This window comes from Hyla sarda, chromosome 11 (assembly GCF_029499605.1).
Source record: "Hyla sarda isolate aHylSar1 chromosome 11, aHylSar1.hap1, whole genome shotgun sequence".
NCBI classification, from domain to species: Eukaryota; Metazoa; Chordata; class Amphibia; order Anura; family Hylidae; genus Hyla; species Hyla sarda.
The window spans coordinates 107,160,698-107,177,556 of record NC_079199.1 but is presented as its reverse complement, the minus strand read 5'-3'; the positions used below and the strand labels follow the sequence as shown (position 1 = coordinate 107,177,556).

Sequence of the window (16,859 nt, the reverse complement as noted above, 5' to 3'; positions counted from 1 at the left end):
GCCCCCTGTGGACAGGATTATAGGCTCAGGAGACCCTACAGACAGCGCCCCCTGTGGACAGGATTATAGGCTCAGGAGACCGTACAGACAGCGCCCCCTGTGGATGGGCACATTTCATCTGTACATAGTGTTGGCCTGTATACCGGTTCATACCAAACACACATTTTTTTCTTTCACAATAAGAATATTTCATGTACCGCACTACCTGTCAGGAGGCTGCCGCGGGCGGTCAGGTGCGCTGTCCCGCAGACTCAGTGGCAGCCCCACCCTCCAAGTACATTCACCAATCACTCACCAGGGTGGGTCTCCTCCTGCCGCTATTCCTTCCCCGCTCAGCCCGTCCTGGCATCTTCGCTCACCAATGCCGCCGCCGGCCCCTTTCAGTAGGTAAAGATAGGTGGTCAGCGATCCTCCCATCTGTGTCTGCTCTGCACTGCTATACACATGGGGGGAGAAGACTGCAGACAGAGCATTGCACCCGAGGGTCTTCTACAGACCTTAGGGTGCAATGCTCTGCAGTCCCATGTGGACAGACTTTAGGTGCAATGCTCTGCAGTCTGCATATACCCTCCCAAGTGTATAGCAGTGTGTGTAAATTCCTATACAGGTGGGGGTATGTGCAGAGCATTGCACCCTAGTCTGTACTTCACACAAGGGTGAAATGCTCTGCATATACCCCCACCTGTATAGGAATGTACATACACACACACTGCTAGGGGGTATGTGCAGACTGCAGAGCACTGCACCGTTGGGTCTTCTACAGATCCTAGGGTGTAATGCTCTGCAGTCTGCACATACTCTATGGGAGCTATAACAAAAAGTAAAAGTGTAATAAAAAAAGTTTTTATTTTTTTTTAACTCCTTTCCATTAACCCCTTCCCTAATAAAAGCTTGATCCCCCCATTCCCATTTTTTTTACTAAAATAATGTAAAAAAAAACCTTAAAGGGGTACTCCGGTGAAAACCTTTTTTCTTTTAAATCAACTGGTGCCAGAAAGTTAAACATATTTGTAAATTACTTCTATTTAAAAAAATCTTAATCATTCCAGTACTTATTAGCTGCTGAATGCTACAGAGGAAATTCCTTTCTTATTGGAACACTGATGACATCACGAGCACAGTGCTCTCTGCTGACATATCTGTCCATTTTAGCAACCGTGCATAGCAGATGTATAGCAGATGTATACTAAGGCCTTGGGTTCAAATCCCACTAAGGACAACAATAAATGAAGACTTGTTATTATTATTATAATAACGTCAGCAAAGAGAACTGTGCTCGTGATGTCATCAGAGAGAATTCCAAAAAGAAAAGAATTTCCTCTGTAGTATTTAGCAGCTAATAAGTACAGGAAGGATTAAGATTTTTTAATAGAAGTCATGTAAAAATCTGTTTAACTTTCCGGAGCCAGTTGATTTAAAAGAAAAAAGTTTTCACCGGAGTACCCCTTTAAGTATGTGGTATCGCCGAATGTGTTAATGTCTGAACTATTAAAAAATAATGTTAAATTAAATTGCACGGCGGATGGTGTACACGTAAAAAAAATAGTAAACTCCAATATTGCGTCTTTTGGGTCACTTCATATGCCATAAATAATAAAAAGTGATCTAAAAGTCCCAATAAAACAAGAATGGTACCGAAAAAAAAGTACAGACCAAAGCGCTAAAAATTAGCCCTCATACATCCCTGTACTTAGACCAAGGGCGTACCTGTACACCCGTGGGAATTCCGGTCCCTGCCGCTAACCGGAGGGATGCCTGCAAAATCCCATTGTTGCTCCTTCCCTTCAGAGCCCTCTAGTGCGCCCACAAAGCACTTTACATCCACACATAAGATATTTCCTTACTCAGCAGAAATTGGGTTACAAATTTTGGGGGCCTTTTCGCCTATTATCCCTTGTAAAAATTCAAAAACTGGGTCTACAAGAACATGCGAGTGTAAAAAATGAAGATTTTGAATTTTCTCCTTCACTTTGCTGCTATTCCTGTGAAACACCTAAAGGGTTAACAAACTTTCTGAATGTCATTTTGGATACTTTGAGGGGTGCAGTTTCTATAATGGGGTCATTTATGGGGTATTTCTAATATGAAGGCCTCTCAAATCCACTTCAAAACTGAACTGGTCCCGGAAATATTCCGGTTTTGGAAATTGCTGCTGAACGTTGAAGCCTCTGATGTCGTCCAAAAGTAAAAACATCTCAACTTTATGATGGAAACGTCAAGTAGACAGATTGTATATGTGAATCAATGTATCATTTATTGGCCCGGCCGTCACGCCCCCTCCCATAGACTTGCATTGAGGGGACGGGCCCGGCCCAGCCGTCACGCCCCCTCTCATAGACTTGCATTGAGGGGACGGGCCCGGCCCAGCTGTCACACCCCCTCCCATAGACTTGCATTGAGGGGACGGGCCCGGCCTGGCCGTCACGCCCCCTCCCACAGACTTGCATTGAGGGGACGGGCGTGACATCACACGGGGGCGGAGTCCTGACATCACGGACTTCCGTTCCCGGAGTCGCGACTCAGACCCTCCAGCGGTTCCGGTGAGAACACAGGTGGGTGCTGCATACAATAATGTGGGGGTCCCCAGCGGCAGGACCCCCACGTTCAGACATCTTATCTGATAAGATGTCTAGGGCGGGAGTACCCCTTTAAGGACTAGACCAATTTTATTTTTGCATTTTCGTTTTTCCCATGATCCCCATGTTATTCGCTTTTCTATAATTGTACGGCTTAAAAAAATCTCAAACTATTCTAACAAAATGAGTAGGTTTGAAATTGCCCTATTTTGACCACCTATAACTTTCTCATTTTTCCGTATATGGGGCGAAATAAGGGAAATTTTTTTGCGTCATGATCTGTAGTTTTTATCGGTATCACTTTTGCTTAGGTTTTACTTTTTTTTTATTTTTTGGGGAATAAAATATGACAAAAAAAAGCAGCAATTTGATTTAAAAAAATATATTTTTATGTTTACGATGTTCACCGTACGGGATAATTAACAATATATTTTAATAGTTCAGACTTTTACACATGCGGCTATACCAAATATGTGTATTGTTGTTTGTTTGTTTTTTTCCATTTTACCTAAAAAAAAAAACAGACATTTTACCTTTTTATTGGGGGAGGGGAATTTTCACATTTTTATTGAAATTTTTTTTTTTTACACTTTAATAGTCCCCATAGGAGACTATTAAAGTGTAAAAAAAAAAAATAAATTTAAATAAAAATGTGAAAATTCCCCTCCTCCCATAAAAAGGGGACTATTTATAGCAATCATTTAATTGCTAACACTGATCAGTGCTATCGGCTCGATCTCAGACCAGAGCAGAAGACGGCCAGAGCCAGGTGAGGGGGATCTCTGGCCGCCATGCTGCATGATCGTATCCCTGCGGCAGCGCTGTGGGCAATCCGATCATCTATTTAAAGTACCGCACTGCCGCAGATGTCGTGATCTGTATTGATTACGGCATCTGAGGGGTTAATGGCGGCCATAACTGGCGTGTCCCTGGCTGCTGATACCAGCCGGGACCTGCCGTGCATGACGTGAGCACCGGAGCATAAATGTACATCATGTTGCGTTAAGTACCATGGCACCATGACGTACATTTACGTCCATTGTCATTAAGAGGTTAATATGACTTGTCATGTGAGATTTATTTGTAACTTACCCCGTGTGGGTTTATTGGAATCGTTTGTGTGCGTTAATTTAACATTACCAAATAACATTGTTTCTTGTCGTTTTTACAGAGCGGTGTGAACCATGACCGCATACAACGCGCAGTTGGAGTCTGCTAAAAAAAATTGTGGCACCAGGGACCTGGCCATGGCTCAGGATGAACGGGGTCTCCCAAAGCACATGATCACAACTGCGACACCCACCGGGTGGGGATCACATGATGATACAAAGAATACTCGACCAGGAGAGCGCAATTACTCCGGTTCTGAAAGCGGACAAAAAAATCCAGGCATTTGGTCCTCAGTTGGCAAGATATGAAGTCCTGGAGGCACCAAGGTGGGTCAGGGTTCAGCGGGGTCTTAACCTGTTAAGGACGGCGGACATATCCATACGCCCCCGTTTTAAAGTCCTTAAGGACTGAGGGCGTATGGATACACCCGTGGGAATTCCAGTCCCCGCCGCTAGCCGGTTGGGGACCAGATTGGGATGCCTGCTGAAATCATTCAGCAGGCGCCCCGGCACATCACCCAGGGGGGTCCTGAGCCCCCCCCCCCCCCTCCCCCCATGTCGGTGATCGGAGAAAATCACATTTGCATGATTTTCTCTGCTGCACATTTTAGGAACTGTCCAGAGCAGCATATGTTTGCTATGGGGATTTTCTCCTGCTCAGGACAGTTCCTAAAATGCACAGCAGAGGTCAGCAGAGAGCACTGTGGTCATGACAGAAGAGAAATCCAAAAAGAAAAGCATTTCCTCTGTAGTATACAGCCGCTAAGTAGTACTGGAAGGATTAAGATTTTTTAACAGAAGCAATTTACAAATCTGTTTAACTTTCTGGCACCAGTTGATATAAAAAAAAAGGTTTTCCACCGGAGTACCCCTTTATTGCATGTTGTACACCTTTCCTATTTTTTTATATGGCTGTTGCCATAATGAATAGTCAGTGGATAAAGAAGTCTTCACAGTTACATGGGACGTATTGTTTACATTGTGTAGCCAGTTGATTTAAAGGGGTACTCCCACCCTAGACATCTTATCCCCTATCCAAAGGATAGGGGATAAGATGTCTGATCGCGGGGGTCCCGCCGCTGGGGACCCCCACATTATTGCATGCGGCACCCACCTGTGTTCTCACCGGAACCTCTGGAGGGTGAGTCGTGACTCCGGGAACGGAAGTCCGTGACTTCAGGACTCCGCCCCCGTGTGACATCATGCCCATCCCCTCAATGCAAGTCTATGGGAGGGGGCGTCACGCAATCAGACATCTTATCCCCTATCCTTTGGATAGGGGATAAGATGTCTAGGGTGGGAGTAACCCTTTAAAAAAAAAGTTTTTTTCAAGTTACTAAACATGCACAATAAAGGTTTTGTGTTTTGAATGCAACAGTCAAGGATTCGGATTCCTTCACTTCATTACAATTAGGATTGACACCTCTTTGGGAACAGCAACATTTTGTGGGGCCATAATACTTGTAAGCACCAAAAAAATTTAAAAAAAAAAGACCTTACTCCTAGGTAAGTAACTGCATGAAACTCAATACACCAATAAATAAAGATTTAAGCACAGCAATTAGAGAATAAAAAATGTAAAAAAAACTTTATTTAGATCATGAAAACTTAACAAAATATGAAACATCAAATGAAAGAATAATACAGAAGAAAGGAGCAGACGGCACCAGAGTACAGCAGAACAATGGTGGGTATATGAGCCGGCGATATGAACACGTGTATGGTGTCCTGGGCAGCTATATAGAGACTACAATAGAAGTATAAGGCAAAAGGGCTTCAGCCGAAATCAATAGTTCACATCTCATAGAGACAAATCACAGAAAAATGCAGGGTGCAGACCAGACCCACCAGACTGCAACCATCGTTTCGCTTCCTGAGGAAGCACTTTAGAAAGCGAAACGATCGTTTCTTTTCGCTTGATGCCTTATACAGTGACTCCTTGACCTACGATGGCCCCGACATACCATATATATATATATACATACATACAGTGACCCCCCGACCTACGATGGCCCCGACCTACGATCATTTCAACATGCGATGGCCTCTCGGAGGCAGCATCAACATATGATGCTTTTGTATGTCGGGGCCATCGCATAAACGGCTATCCCTCAGCGCAGACTGCTTCAGCTACCACCGGATAGGCGTTTACGGTGCCCCGTGTGGTCCGCTGACGATCACTTACCTGTCCTCGGGGCTCCGGCGCGTCCTCTTCGGGATCCTCTGCATCGTCGGCGCTCTCCATTGTCGTCATCACGTCGCTGCGCACGCCGTCCCGTCATCCAATAGGAGCCGCGTGCGTAGCGACGTGATGGCGGCGATGGAGAGCGTGGATGCCGGGGAAGCAGAGGCCTTGCCGGAGCGTCGGGGACGCGGTGACAGTGATGGACAGCAACATCCCGGGCAGCGGTGATGGTCCGGAGCGGCGGGGACAGGTGAGTACAACTTCCTCTAACAATGGTCTTCAACCTGCGGACCTCCAGATGTTGCAAAACTACAACTCCCAGCATGCCCGGACAGCCGTTGGCTGTCCGGGCATGCTGGGTGTTGTAGTTTTGCAACATCTGGAGGACCACAGGTTGTAGACCACTGTCCTATACTGTACATTGCACGGATCCCTCAACATACGATGGTTTCAACAAACGATGGTCCATTTGGAAGGGATTCCCATTGTATGTTGAGGGATCACGGTACTTCTATTGTAGTCTCTATATAGCTGCCCAGGACACCATACACGTGTTCATATCGCCTGCTCATATACCCACCATTGTTCTGCTGTACTTATTCTTTCATATTTTGTTATGTTTTCATGATGTAAATAAAGTTTTTTTTTTATCTTTTATTCTCTAATTGCTGTGCCATAATACCAGTGCGAACATTAATGTTACCTACAATATTCAGTACTCATGACAGTGAAATAGGTCATTGTAAGGCAATTTACTGACTAAATTATTAGAAAATGAGGTTAACCCCCAGTGGTGCATGAAAAAAAAAAAAAACATTAAATACCGTGAAACCGCCATAATTTAGAAAAATACCGTGATTTCCATTTTTGGTCATCGCCCAGCACTAGTACAACACCAACCCTGAAATGAGCACGCCAGCCATGGCTGTTTGTTAGAAATCTCATATTACCCAATCAGTGAAGAGTTAACACATGATACAAAGATGGACAAGCGGACTCCTGTATACAGATGGTGATGATGTCATAGTCGAGAGGATATGGCTCTTGTCCTGCACCCGGCTCTGATGAGTAGACAGTTTATGGGGTGACACAAGGTAGCGGGTGATCTGGGTGGAGGGGCTCCAGGGTCACCCCTCATTCCGCCTGCCCAATGCTAGGGGTCTCATCAGAACATGGCTGCCACTTCTGGGTGTCCCCGGGTCGTACAGTCCGCTGCGCCAAGCTCTGTCGGCCATCTTGGATGACACTAACCTGGTTCGGGACAGTCTCTGTGGTCACCTTGGTGTCTGCCGTGGCTTCCACTGTATCTACCGTCCTGTGTGACGCAGTCATGGCGGTCCGGTCTTGACCCACTGAAGGGGCACTGGACTCCCATTCACTGTCTTTCCTCTGCTCTGAGGCGGGGGTGCCCACAGCCCTCCCTTGAGCCATATTTGCTTGGGAAGGTGATTTAGCGGGAATACTCTGAGAAGCGTCCATCTTTCTCGGGCGCCCCCGCTTCCGTTTGGACTGTCTGTCCTCTGTAGACATTAGGGCAGACGACGCGAGACGTTTGGCTCCTTTACTGTCGACTGCGCCGCCTGAGACTGCAAAGTCCTTACTGCCGTTCTGGTTGGTTTTGCCGAGAGATTCGAGGTTACTCATGTCGGGTAGAATCATGCTGATGACTGGGGGTGCCACCGGCTGAGACACCAGTCCAGTCCCATTCATTCCAGTTACTGTCAGGGGCACCCCGTGTGTGAAGGGTAAGGGGGACACTTTAAGTTGTCCAGGGATCAGACTCGATGCCAGGACTGGGGGGTTAAATCGCACCGGGGGGCTGGAGCCGACGTACTTCTCTTCTGTGGGAAGTCGGGGTAACAGGACAGGGAGACGGGCTACCAGGGCATCAACCTGAGGGCTGTTGGCTGGCTTCTGAGGTTCTGGGGGGCGCTTCTTCACCTGGGGGGGGCTGCCGGGATGGGTGGTGGTGGTCTTCTTGTTCTGAAAACAAAATCATGACAATAAGTTACATAACACAGTAACATAGACCTGAAATCCTCATCAACACCCCAGGGGCCCACCCCACAGAGACCCCCGCACACACCTTGGCAGCTGCGTCTGCCCCGCTGCTGTCAGGAGACCCCGGCTGCTTATTCCCCGCCACTTCTGATGGCTTCTGAACCTTCTGACCCGCACTCTGAGAACTGTCTGCTCCGAAAAGAGAGAAGCCATGAAATCGGGAAACGGAACGAAGAAACGGGAGGAAGAGGTAGGAGGCCCACCTGAGAGAACCATGGACAGGACCAGCTCGGCGTTGGCACTGCGGGGGTTAATAATATGCTGCTGAATGAGGAACTGCGCCACCTCCACCACGTTGTTGAAGGATCTCTTCAGGATCTTCTCCGCCCAGTTACAGATGAGGGCGCAGGAGGCGTTTATCACATCATTGTTATAAGACTGGACCAGGTCCGTCAGCTCTGACTGCGGAAATATACAGAGACACGCTGAAAATATATACAGAGAGAGAGACACGCTGAGGATATATACAGAGAGACACGCTGAGGATATATACAGAGAGAGAGACACGCTGAGGATATATACAGAGAGAGAGACACGCTGAGGATGTATACAGAGAGAGAGAGACACGCTGAGGATATATACAGAGAGACACGCTGAGGATATATACAGAGAGAGAGACACGCTGAGGATATATACAGAGAGACACACTGAAAATATATACAGAGAGAGAGACACGCTGAGGATATATACACAGAGAGAGACACGCTGAAAATATATACAGAGAGAGACACGCTGAGGATATATACACAGAGAGAGACACGCTGAAAATATATACAGAGAGAGACACGCTGAGGATATATATACAGAGAGAGAGAGAGAGAGAGAGAGACACGCTGAAAATATATACAAAGAGAGAGACACACTGAGGATATATACACAGAGAGAAAGAGACACACACGCTGAGGATATATATATATACAGAGAGAGAGAGAGACACGCTGAGGATATATACAGAGAGACACGCTGAAAATATATACAGAGAGAGACACGCTGAGGATATATACAGAGAGAGAGAGAGAGAGACACGCTGAAAATATATACAGAGAGAGAGAGACACACTGAGGATATATACACAGAGAGAGAGACACACACGCTGAGGATATATATATATACAGAGAGCGAGAGACACGCTGAGGATATATACACACACACACACACACACACAAGACACTGCAGGGGGCGGAGATATACAGAGAGAGACACGCTGAGGATATATACAGAGAGACACACTGAAAATATATACAGAGAGAGACACGCTGAGGATATATACAGAGAGACACACTGAAAATATATACAGAGAGAGACACGCTGAGGATATATACAGAGAGACACACTGAAAATATATACAGAGAGAGACACGCTGAGGATATATACAGAGAGAGAGTGAGACAAGCTGAGGATATATACACAGAGAGAGACACGCTGAGGATATATACAGAGAGAGAGAGAGACACGCTGAGGATATATACACAGAGAGAGACACGCTGAGGATATATACACAGAGAGAGACACGCTGAGGATATATACACAGAGAGAGACACGCTGAGGATATATACACAGAGAGAGACACGCTGAGGATATATACACAGAGAGAGACACGCTGAGGATATATACACAGAGAGAGACACGCTGAGGATATATACACAGAGAGAGACACGCTGAGGATATATACACAGAGAGAGACACGCTGAGGATATATACACAGAGAGAGACACGCTGAGGATATATACACAGAGAGAGACACGCTGAGGATATATACACAGAGAGAGACACGCTGAGGATATATACACAGAGAGAGACACGCTGAGGATATATACACAGAGAGAGACACGCTGAGGATATATACACAGAGAGAGACACGCTGAGGATATATACACAGAGAGAGACACGCTGAGGATATATACACAGAGAGAGACACGCTGAGGATATATACACAGAGAGAGACACGCTGAGGATATATACACAGAGAGACACACGCTGAGGATATATACAGAGAGAGAGACACGCTGAGGATATATACAGAGAGAGAGACACGCTGAGGATATATACAGAGAGAGAGAGACACGCTGAGGATATATACACAGAGACACGCTGAGGATATATACACAGAGAGAGACACGCTGAGGATATATACACAGAGAGAGACACGCTGAGGATATATACAGAGAGAGAGACACGCTGAGGATATATACACAGAGAGAGACACGCTGAGGATATATACACAGAGAGAGACACGCTGAGGATATATACATAGAGAGAGACACGCTGAGGATATATACATAGAGAGAGACACGCTGAGGATATATACAGAGAGAGACACGCTGAGGATATATACAGAGAGACACAGGACACTGCAGGGGGCAGCTCTGACTGTGGAGATATACATAGACATTGTAAGCAGGGGGGAGACAATGTGGGGTCACTGACAAGTGGTGGGGGTCCGCTTACACTTTCTGTCATCTTCAGGTCCAAGCTGGGTAAAGGCGGCATGCTCACCATGCTCTTCCTCCTCAGTCCGCTGTAGCAATACGTTCACGTAGTTAAGGAAAGCGACACGGACAAGAACATTATGGCTCCCAGCACCCAGCACCCTCCCCTGTGAGCATTTACTGGAAGGATATTTGGACTGTCCTCTCCCTCCCAGCCTCCTCGCCTTGATATTAGGGAATATCTCTCGGATGATCTTCCCGAAGTTGGCCACGCTGAGGGGTCTCCCGCACAGGTTGTCACAGTAACGTCTACAAAGACAATACGGAGGTTAGTGATGAGGCGATCGGCATCCACGGGCCGGAGCCGGCACTATACTCACTTATAGGCATCGTACACGTCCTGTTTGGGTAAGCAGGTGTCCGTGTGCTCCTCCAGGTGGTTGCGGATCCACGTGCAGGCATGCATATGTTCAGCCGTGGTCACAGAGCTCACGTCCAGGCTGCTCAGATACAAAGAGTCCATTACTGACTGCATCACACCAAACCAACAAGATTCCTGACACCACACAGTCTGGGGGGCTCACATCTGCATTGTGTAGCCCAGAAACAGCGCCTCTCTTTCCATGGGATGTGTCTGGTATTGCACCTCACAACCATTCATTTAAAGGGGTATTCCAGCTTCAGAAAACTGTATTTCGGACCATCACCCCAATTTATAAAACTTACTAATAAAGTGTTATCACTAATTGTCCTGGCTTCCCCCTCCTCTCATTGTCAGTGTGGTGTTGTCTCAACAGATCCCTCGCTCTCCTGACAGGAAGTTGTGTAGCCCTCTTATTGTCAGTATGGTGTTGTCTCAACAGATCCCTGGCTCCCCTCGCTCTCCTGACAGGAAGTTGTGTAGCCCTCTTATTGTCAGCATGGTGTTATCTACCTTTTTCTCAAGACGACACATTATCATCCTCTGCTGTCTCAGGAGGCATATAGCTGGATCATGTATCTAGCCCCGCCCCCTGAGTGATGTCATAACCTCTGACAAGCCCCTCCAGCCTACACCACCATCTCCGTCATATACATATATATGTGTGGGAAGAATGTGGTGTGGTTACAGCAGGCTGCCTTGTGCTGAACAATGTCATAGGCAGAGGAGCAGACCAGGAATGAATACAGAAGGTGCTGCAACCTAACTGGTTATGCAATAGTCTACTTCTGCAGCATTTTTACCAGATTTTTGGACTACCTTGCGTAGTGCTTCTATAATGGGAGGACTTTATGGACACCGTGCTATGAAAAAAGTAGTCTGAAATGAAACATTTTTCACAGAACTGTACCCATCCTCTAGATGCTTCCGTGTACACCGGTGTCCTCCGCCCCCGCAGCATTACCAAGGAACATTAGTCACTGCACAAACCTTTTCTCCGGGCCACTGGGTCCTGGCGGGAGCTGCAGATATAGGTAAAGTTTGTCATAATCCGACAACTTCTGAACATCTCCCTGTAGCATAAGAGAAGCATAAAGGGGGTCAGCGCCGTCACTTCCACCTTGTGGGGGGGGGGGGGGAGGAGACACCTACCAGTATACTGTCCACCTTACTCTGAACAGATTTCCTGTTGAAGGAAAAGAAGACAACATTAAAGGAGTTCTCTAAGCTAAAACTTTTAACCCCCGCTGTGCCCGGGCTGTAAAACTATACATAAAAAACTTTCACTTACCTGCCTACGATCCCCGTTGTTCTGATATCGCCGCCCGTTCTCCGGTCTCTTCCACTTCCTGCGGGTCGGTGACTTCACTCTGCGCAGCAATGTCCCGTCGCAGCCGCTGATAGGCTGAGCGCAGAGTGAAGTCACCGACCCGCAGGAGGAGGAAGCTGACAGGGACCGGAGCACGGGCGGCGATATCGGAACAACGGGGATCATAGGCAGGTAAGTGAAAGTTTATTATGTATAGTTCTACAGCCCGGGCACAGCGGGGGATAATAGATTTCAGTTGGAGAACTCCTTTAAGGCAATGACAGGGACTGGGGCTGTAGAGTGTCAGCTCTTTGGTGAATCACAGATACTCACGAGATGCGGTTGCGCAGTTTCTGCAGGAGATTGCTGGGCTCGGTCTCCTCCTGGGCGTCTCCGGCTGTCAGTCCTCCCTTTTTAGAAATGTTTTCATAAAGCACGTCCTCAGCCATCCCCTCCTGAATACAGGACCTAGAGGACCAAAAGAGACATCACTACACGGCCAATAATGTAGGGTGCCCCTGGAGGGGGACAGTCACGCCCCGAGCCCCTGGGGGGGACAGTCACGCCCCGAGCCCCTGGGGGGGACAGTCACGCCCCGAGCCCCTGGGGGGACAGTCACGCCCCGAGCTCCTGGGGGGAACAGTCACACCCCGAGCCCCTGGGGGGGACAGTCACACCCCGAGCCCCTGGGGGGGACAGTCACGCCCCGAGCCCCTGGGGGGACAGTCACGCCCCGAGCCCCTGGGGGGGACAGTCACGCCCCGAGCCCCTGGGGGGGGGGACCGTCACGCCCTGAGCCCCTGGGGGGGGGGGGGACAGTCACGCCCCACACGATTGTTCTATAGGTTTCTGCGGTATGTGGACATTATTCATCATGTACACAGTCACCAGTATATTGAGAGCACATAAAATAAGGAATATTATTAACCCCTCAGCCCCCAGGGATGACACATTGAGGAGCAATTCAGGGAATTTAAGGGTTTTCCCAGATCACTTCAATGGGGTCACACAAGCCCTGAAACTCCATTTAACTCTATGGGATTGAGGGACACAGAGGGGTCAGAGGGAGGGGTCAGAGGGGTCAGAGGGAGGGCTCAGAGGGGTCAGAGGGAGGGCTCAGAGGGGTGGGAGCCGCTGATCATCAGAGGACAGAGAGGCTAGTTGGGCACCCTAACTTGCCCAAGTGTGAGGCCTTTTAACCCTCACCTGTTCCCTGTGGGGCTCTGTTACCCTAACTGGCCCCATCATCCTCGTTAACACCCCCCCCCCCCCACCCAACATGGCTCTATCACCCCCACTTGCCCCCTCTCCGGCGCTCTATCACCCCCACTTGCCCCCTCTTCTCCTCTGCGGGCTCTATCACCCCCACTTGCCCCCTCTCCGGGGCTCTATCACCCCCACTTGCCCCCTCTCCGGGGCTCTATCACCCCCACTTGCCCCCCCCTCTCCGGGGGGCTCTATCACCCCCACTTGCCCCCCCCTCTCCGGGGGGCTCTATCACCCCCACTTGCCCCCCCCTCTCCGGGGGGCTCTATCACCCCCACTTGCCCCCCCCCTCTCCGGGGGGCTCTATCACCCCCACTTGCCCCCCCCTCTCCGGGGGGCTCTATCACCCCCACTTGCCCCCCCCTCTCCGGGGGGCTCTATCACCCCCACTTGCCCCCCCCTCTCCGGGGGGCTCTATCACCCCCACTTGCCCCCCCCTCTCCGGGGGGCTCTATCACCCCCACTTGCCCCCCCCTCTCCGGGGGGCTCTATCACCCCCACTTGCCCCCCCCTCTCCGGGGGGCTCTATCACCCCCACTTGCCCCCCCTCTCCGGGGGGCTCTATCACCCCCACTTGCCCCCCCTCTCCGGGGGCTCTATCACCCCCACTTGCCCCCCCTCTCCGGGGGCTCTATCACCCCCACTTGCCCCCCCCTCTCCGGGGGCTCTATCACCCCCACTTGCCCCCCCTCTCCGGGGGCTCTATCACCCCCACTTGCCCCCCCTCTCCGGGGGCTCTATCACCCCCATTTGCCCCCTCTTCTCCTCTCCGGGGATCTATAACCCCCACTTGCCCCCCCTCTCCGGGGGCTCTATCACCCCCACTTGCCCCCCCTCTCCGGGGGCTCTATCACCCCCACTTGCCCCCCCTCTCCGGGGGCTCTATCACCCCCACTTGCCCCCCCTCTCCGGGGGCTCTATCACCCCCACTTGCCCCCCCTCTCCGGGGGCTCTATCACCCCCACTTGCCCCCCCTCTCCGGGGGCTCTATCACCCCCACTTGCCCCCCCTCTCCGGGGGCTCTATCACCCCCACTTGCCCCCCCTCTCCGGTGGCTCTATCACCCCCACTTGCCCCCCCTCTCCGGGGGCTCTATCACCCCCATTTGCCCCCTCTTCTCCTCTCCGGGGATCTATAACCCCCACTTGCCCCCCATCTCCGGGGCTTTATCACCCCCACTTGCCCCCTCTCCGGGGCTCTATCACCCCCACTTGCCCCCCTCTCCGAGGCTCTATCACCCCCACTTGCCCCCTCTCCGGGGCTCTATTGCCCCCACTTGCCCCCTCTCCGGGGCTCTATCACCCCCACTTGCCCCCTCTCCGGGGCTCTATCACCCCCACTTGCCCCCCTCTCCGGGGCTTTATCACCCCCACTTGCCCCCCTCTCCGGGGCTCTATTGCCCCCACTTGCCCCCTCTCCGGGGCTCTATTGCCCCCACTTGCCCCCTCTCCGGGGCTCTATTGCCCCCACTTGCCCCCTCTCCGGGGCTCTATCACCCCCACTTGCCCCCTCTCCGGGGCTCTATCACCCCCACTTGCCCCCTCTCCGGGGCTCTATCACCCCCACTTGCCCCCCTCTCCGGGGCTATATCACCCCCACTTGCCCCCCTCTCCGGGGCTCTATCACATTATATGCCTCTAGTCACATTGTGCTCCGGGGTCACCGCAGTATTTGCCCCCTCCCCGGCTTTGGGCGGGGTATTATTACCCGATGACCTCATCCTCAGTTATTTCGACCCCACGTGTCTCCGCCCACTCGTGACAGCTGCCTATCGCGATAAGATAACTGGAGCGGGTGACAGCGGCTGCACGGGGACAGGGAAGCAGCACTCGCCGGTGTGATACGTCCCCGGGGCCCCGGACAGAATGACCCGTGAATCAACCTACCGCCGCCACGGGAGCCTCCGCCGATCCTTTTTTTCTGATTGGCTGAGAAGCTGCGTCTCCTCTCTTCGGCTGGAAATCCCATTGGCTGCCTCACTGTAACTTACCCGGAAACTGAAAATGCGAGAGTTCTCATTGGCTACAGCTCCAGGTTCTGCTTAGTAACAGCAACGTCATTGGTCCAGGTTATTAGGCGCGCAGAAAGGGTGTGTGTCTCGTGTCACAACATTCAAGGATGGTTGAAAAGCAGTGGAGTAGATAAACCACGCCCCCTTTAAAGAATTGACGTAATGGAAGGGCGGGACCAATAGGATCTGCGCTGTCTCTTTAAAGGGGCACTCCAGTGGAAAACATTTTTATTTATTTTCAATCAACTGGTGCCAGAAAGTAAAGAGATTTGTAAATAACTTGTATTTAAAATCTTAATCCTTCCATTACTTATCAGCTGCTGTATAATACGGAGGAAGTTCTTTTTCGTTTTGAATTTCTTTTCTGTCTGACCACAGTGCTCTCTGCTGACACCTCTGTCCATGTCAGGAACTGTCCAGAGCAGAAACAATTCTCCATAGCAAACCTATCCTGCTCTGGACACTTCCTGACATGGACAGAGGTGTCAGCAGAGAGCACTGTGGTCAGTCAGAAAAGAAATTCAAAACGAAATGACTTCCTCTGTATTATACAGCAGCTTATAAGTACTGGAAGGATAAAAAAAATATTTAAATAGAATTCATTTACAAACTGTTTAACTTTCTGGCACCAGTGGATTTAACCCCTTGGGGACGGAGCCCATTATGACCCTAAGGACGGGAGCGTTTTTTGCACATCTGACCACTGTCACTTTAAGCTTTAATATCTCTGATGCTTTTTCCTTTCATTCTGATTCCAAGAGTTTTTTCGTGACATATTCTACTTTATGTTAGTGGTAAATTTTTGTCGATACTTCATCATTTCTTGGTGAAAAATTCCAAAATTTGATGAAAAAATTGAAGATTTTGCATTTTTCTAACTTTGAAGCTTTCTGCTTATAAGGGAAATGAATATTCCAAATAAATGATATATTGATTCACATAACCAATCTGTCTACGTTATATTTCCATCATACAGGAGATATCTTTATATTATATACAATACATTATGTCCCCATCATACAGGAGATATCTTTATATTATTATATACTATATATTATGTCCCCATCATACAGGAGATATCTTTATATTATATTATACAATATATTATGTCCCCATCATACAGGAGATATCTTTATATTATTATATACAATACATTATGTCCCCATCATACAGGAGATATCTTTATATTATTATATACTATATATTATGTCCCCATCATACAGGAGATATCTTTATATTATTATATACAATATATTATGTCCCCATCATACAGGAGATATCTTTATATTATTATATACAATATATTATGTCCCCATCATACAGGAGATATCTTTATATTATTATATTATATACAATATATTATGTCACCATCATACAGGAGATATCTTTATATTATTATATACAATATATTATGTCCCCATCATACAGGAGATATCTTTATATTATTATATACAATATATTATGTCCCCATCATACAGGAGATATCTTTATA

The 16,859-nt window shown here is 48.9% G+C and overlaps 1 protein-coding gene across 3 annotated transcripts; it reads right to left on the bottom strand.

Moving 5' to 3' along the window:
* Positions 1-6,591: 6,591 nt before the first annotated feature.
* Positions 6,592-15,448, bottom strand: RFX5 (regulatory factor X5). Of its 3 annotated transcripts, none has more exons than XM_056545406.1 (10): positions 15,347-15,448; positions 12,424-12,558; positions 11,934-11,967; positions 11,772-11,854; positions 10,741-10,860; positions 10,553-10,669; positions 10,380-10,461; positions 8,135-8,333; positions 7,957-8,060; positions 6,592-7,853 (listed from the first exon to the last, which is right to left on the bottom strand). In XM_056545406.1, exons 1-10 carry the CDS (start codon positions 15,373-15,375, stop codon positions 7,005-7,007), a joined length of 1,752 nt encoding a protein of 583 aa, XP_056401381.1. In that variant the 5' UTR covers positions 15,376-15,448; the 3' UTR covers positions 6,592-7,004. The 3 variants fall into 3 exon arrangements, with proteins under 3 accessions (XP_056401381.1, XP_056401382.1, XP_056401384.1); XM_056545407.1 differs by having other exon boundaries at positions 6,593-7,853; positions 15,243-15,373; XM_056545409.1 differs by lacking the exon at positions 15,347-15,448 and adding an exon at positions 15,064-15,232 and having other exon boundaries at positions 6,594-7,853.
* Positions 15,449-16,859: the final 1,411 nt, after the last annotated feature.